This window comes from Oratosquilla oratoria, chromosome 10 (assembly GCF_046742065.1).
Source record: "Oratosquilla oratoria isolate Oo_2021 chromosome 10, ASM4674206v1, whole genome shotgun sequence".
Lineage (NCBI taxonomy): Eukaryota > Metazoa > Arthropoda > Malacostraca > Stomatopoda > Squillidae > Oratosquilla > Oratosquilla oratoria.
Window position 1 is genome coordinate 12,206,526 of NC_134786.1, and position 5,000 is coordinate 12,211,525.

Sequence of the window (5,000 nt, forward strand, 5' to 3'; positions counted from 1 at the left end):
TGTCAGCTCCTTGGCAGCATCACTCCACCTGGGGGGGAAGGAGGAGGAGCGAAGGTCAGTGTGGATGGAAGGGGATTCGGCTGGCTGGAGGGGCAGGGGCCTTGCAGAAAAAAAAAAAAAAGAGTTGATCATTGGTGGCCTACTTTAGAACTTTGGGTGGTGATAAGGCTGTAAAACATGCATCAGTTAGTGAATGGAGTAGACTTCCTGCCAAAGCGATTTAATGTAGTACAGTTCGTACTTTTAATACTCGCTTGGATAAACACCTGAGCGAGATGCTGCAATGTTTGTCAAGTGCTTATCTATTATTGTTATCCTTACTATTATTATTATTATTATTATTATTATTATTATTATTATTATTATTATTATTATTATTATTATTATTATTATTATTATTATTATTATTATTATTATTTTTATTATTATCATTTTATTTTATTTTTTTGCATCCAAAATGTCTCCTGTTACTTTTCATGCTTGGCCACAGTAACCCATTGTATTCGGGCGTAATCGCACCTTCCCGTGACCTTGCACTCCTTGGCCGCGCTCGCTCACCTGTCCCTCTCGCCTCCGAGACCACCGACGAGCCTCTCGGAGCGGTCCCTCTTCTGCTCGCACCGGACAATCGAGTCCTCGAGGTCCTTCTTCTCCTTCTGCTTCTTGGTGAATTCATCGTTGAGCGCTTGCAGCTTGTCCGTCACCTGTGGGGAGAGAGAGAGAAAGGGGTCGAGGGGAGAGTGGAAAAGGGGAAAAGGAGGAGAGGGGAGAGGGGAAGAGGGCAAGAGGGGAAGAGAGGAAGAGATTAGAAATAGTGGGTTGAAGGGCAGGGAGAAGGGGACGTGTAGAGGAAATGTTTAGTCTTTTGAAGGCGATAACCGGCGACACCAAATCCACGATATGTAAGATGAAAATTGATATACAATACTGATTCCTATAAGATATTGGAAATGAAGATGTGAATAAGTAAGTAAATAAATAAATAAATGAATAAGTAAATGCATACATTGATAAATAAATAAATAAATAATAAATAAATACATTAATTAATAGAATAATTAAATGAACAAATAGATAAATAGAGAAATTAATGGATAAATAAAATACTGAAAGCATCCCATATCAGGATCATGCACACAATCAACAGCGCTGACCATGTCAGCGCACCTATTTTGATTCATTCTTTGGCTTCGCTTTGTGATGACTGTAACCGAGCTGGTGCGTGCCCGGGCGGCGACTTTATTCAGTTGAGGAATACTCCTGCCGCAGCCAAAGAGACAAGACAACAAAAGAGGCTAAAATGGTTTCCCATACTCGCGTTATTCCCTTCTTCCTCCTCGTCTTCTTCCTCTTTCTCCTTTTTTTCTTTTCTTTCCTCATTATCCTCGTCCTCTACCTTCTCCTTTCCACCAATCCCTCCCTCTTTATTCTCCTCTATTACCTATTCCCCCACCCCACCTTCTCCACCTCCCTTCCCTTTCCTCCCGTCCCCCCACTCCCTCCATATTTCTTCCCCAGCTTCCACTTCTCACCTCCCGAAGCTCCTTTCGCTTCGCCTCCAGCTTCTCGTTCTGGAGGGCGAGTTCGTGGTTGGCAGCCTCGAGTGCAGCCTTCTTCGGCGCCACGATCTTGATGACCTGGTCGTAGACGACCATGGCCCTGACCCAGCGGCAGAGGCCCTCGCAGGCCATCGACACGTTCCGGATCTTCTTCGGGTCGAAGTCTTCGTGGCTGTAGTACCTGGGAGGAAGACACGTTCATGAGACACTCCCTCCCCCAAAGAGTAGGCCTTGCCTTCTTGGGCAGAAGAGAAAAGACTCTATAAAAATATTTTGTTCGAGTTCCACCTAGGCGCGTTCTGTCATTTGAAGGGAAGGTGTATGAGAACAAGTGACCTGGATCTGAGAACATTTGTACCAGAGGAGGCAGAGGAAACATAGGGGCATTATTTGACCTCACACTACTGCTGTTGAAAATTACAAGAAAATAAAAGCTATACTAGGGAAGATGAAATAATGGGTCCTTTTTCTTCACACAACGTAAAAGTTAGTCAGTACCCTTGCTAATTTGCGTTTCTAGGTACAATTGTTCAGCCAACCGATATCGATCGGATTTTCGAGAACTACCCACTAGAATAGAAATGACAATGGAATACTAAGCAGCAAGATTTCGTAAGTAAATTAATGGGCCAAGAAAGTTGCCTCATCATTTATAGATGAGGTCACTGATCATGGTTGCATTCCACTCTTTGACTTACTATGCAGACGAACTTGGCGCCTTGAAAGGTTCTACTGTGGCGTCAGACGCCAGGCGATTTTATTCGGTTTGTAGGAACCCCTTAGGCAGTCAAGGTTATGCTTTGCTTCATGAGGCTTTAGGAGACCTGTTATGAAAATAGTTGAATATCCTCAATCAGCTCTTGGGGGTTTGAGGAGGCGTCTTTCCCCATAAGAACTTATAGACTGATTTCTTTTTACCTCTTGCCAGACAACACGTCCCTTTTTTTTTGGCCGACGTCAGGGGAATCTGGATTCGGCCACGGCGCCCCCAGTCCCACCCCCCTGCGGACAGACTTACTTTTCTCTGACGACGGAAATGATCTTGGTGGGGATGTTGTCTTTGTCGTAGTAGAGAAGGTTCTGCAGGAACTTCATGTCGCCCAGAAGCTTCTGGGAGGGTACCCAGAAGTCCTCGATCATCTTACCGGAGCCTTGAGGGTCCGGACGCCTCTCGGGCTTGACCTCCAGCATGACGCACACGGCCTCCATGACCTGGGGGAAGAGGAACAGCCTGCCGGAGTCACGAAAAGAAGTCGAGCAGCGTCAGGCCTTCCGCTCATTTTTGCGACTTTCGCCCTTTACTCTAGCTACCGCCACGCGGTTTCATTCGGCCACGGCGAAGCCATCGTCGCGGCGAAAGGGTCAAAATACATCATGGTTAAAATATCTCAATTAACCCATTCCGGTTAAGTGATATTAATTTAACGAGTTTTGTCAGCCATTTAAGCAGCTTTCGGAAAGCCTTCAGACCACAAAGGCTAAAGATGACATACTTTTTATGTTATTTTGTTTCTATTTCATTTATCTTTATTCATCTATTTTCATTATCAGAGGATTGTGTTTGGCTAACGGGTATATCTATGTCAAATGTGTCCAAATTTGGCTTCGATGCATCGGGAGCCTGTTTTGTCGCAAGTCCACGTGGAAGGAAGCCAAAAGAATACCGTCAAAGTACGTCATTTCAGCAAAAGGCTAAATCTGTTATACTTTAGCTCAACAGGAAGAGGAAGGGGAGGAACAGAAGGAGAAATAACAGGAGAAAAAAGAGGAACAGAAAGAAGGGGAGGAACAGGAGGAGGAGAAGGAGGAGAAGGAGGAGGAGGAGGAGGAGGAGGAGGAGGAGGAGAAGGAGGAATAGGAGTAGGAGGAGAAGAAACAGGAGGAGGAGGAGATAGGGTAATAGGAGAAGAAGGAGCAGGAAGGTGAACAGGAAGATCATGAGGGGAGACAGGAGGATGAACCACAGCTCACCAGCTTGACTCCTGACGGGGGGTTCTTCATGGCCTTGACGACTCTGATGTCGTCCTGTTTGAGGGTGTTGAGGGCTTCGGTGGCCGCGTTGAGCGCCGGGACGGCCTTCGCCAGTTCCTTCTCACAGTCGTCCTTGATGGCCTGGGCGTCCGCGAACTTCTTGTTGGCCACGGCTTCGTCGGCAGCGACGAGCTGGAGGGCGAGATGTGGAGGATGAGACGGGAAGTCAGAAGAAGAAGGAGTCATTTCATTCGAGAAAGGGTAGTACTGCTAGCGCTGGAGAGCAGCTGCTACAGAAGGGAGTTACGGGCAGCGAATTTTACGACCGTTGTAAAGAAACAGAGGAAAGCGGGCGTTTGCCACTGGAGGGAGCAATAAAGGCGACATCTTAAGTTAATTTCGCTGCTCGTTGTCCGGTATTTCATCATTCTTATGGATAGAGTTTCCACAAATGAATGACCGAAACTAGTAATCATTGAAACATCCAACTCACTTCAAAGCCTCATTTACTCAAACATCCAACTCACTTCAAACCCTTACACAAAGACGGAAATAAACCTAAAGAGTGTTCAAAATTAAATAGGTCTAGAAATAAACACACTCATGGACCTTCATCAGAGAAAAAGGAATAACTGAAGACAAGGAAAACCCATTCCGACCCTAATCAGGCTAGTCAATGGCATCAATGTCGCAAAAGCAGAATTGACAACTATTTTCTTTTTGGGGAGGAAGAAAAAACTCCCGTTCTTTTAGTGCTGTGTTTAAGTAGGTCGTCCCTCTGCAAGAGGATAAAACAGGACAGTCCCGTCTCTTCCTGTAACACCCACCCTGGGGACCTTATGCTCCTCCTGTGACCTGTTCTGACCTTGTCTCTAAGCCAGTCTCCCCGCGAGACCTTTTTCCTCGGCTAAGCCCTTCCGCACCACCACCCTGTCCCGTCCCGTCCCGTCCCGTCCCGAAGCCCAGCTGGGGAGACCCTGCGCCCGTCCCTCACTTACTCACCTCCTTCTTCTTCTCCACCTGGATGGTGTCTTGCTCGATCTTGATCATGAGAGCCTCCGTGTTGGCAGATGTCTCGACCAACCTGGGCTGCAGGAGCTTGAGCTCCACCTGCAGCTCGGTGATCAGCTTCTCGGCCTCCTCCAGCTTCTCAAGGCCGATCAGGTACCTGAGCAAAGAGGCAAGCCAAGAGCTCGTACATACGTGCACGTATTGTATATACCAGACTTCAGTCCCCCTTAAAGAGGGGTGGCCGAGTCAGTTCGCATTCGTGGTTGTAACAAAAGGAAAATATGCGTTAGAAGCTAAAAATATTTTCGTCACTTCCTGCCATACATACCCCTCGCCAAGGACGTTATAGACCTGGACTATGACGTCATAAAAATGTCTCAATGACGTAATTTTGTCAATGACGTCATACCACCCCGTTTATAACGCCACAACCCACCGGTCTCGAAGGACGAGGATCTC

The 5,000-nt window shown here is 46.7% G+C and overlaps 1 protein-coding gene across 1 annotated transcript in view; it reads right to left on the reverse strand.

Moving 5' to 3' along the window:
* The window catches only part of LOC143028725 (dynein axonemal heavy chain 3-like), a 123,580-nt gene that overhangs the window by 25,953 nt on the left and 92,627 nt on the right, over positions 1–5,000 (reverse strand). Inside the window, 7 exon segments of the mRNA XM_076191095.1 lie at positions 1–28; positions 559–704; positions 1,533–1,740; positions 2,578–2,771; positions 3,531–3,722; positions 4,533–4,698; positions 4,978–5,000. The exon segment at positions 1–28 is cut by the window's left edge and continues 87 nt beyond it; the exon segment at positions 4,978–5,000 is cut by the window's right edge and continues 97 nt beyond it. Coding sequence (XP_076047210.1) covers positions 1–28; positions 559–704; positions 1,533–1,740; positions 2,578–2,771; positions 3,531–3,722; positions 4,533–4,698; positions 4,978–5,000 — 957 coding nt within the window.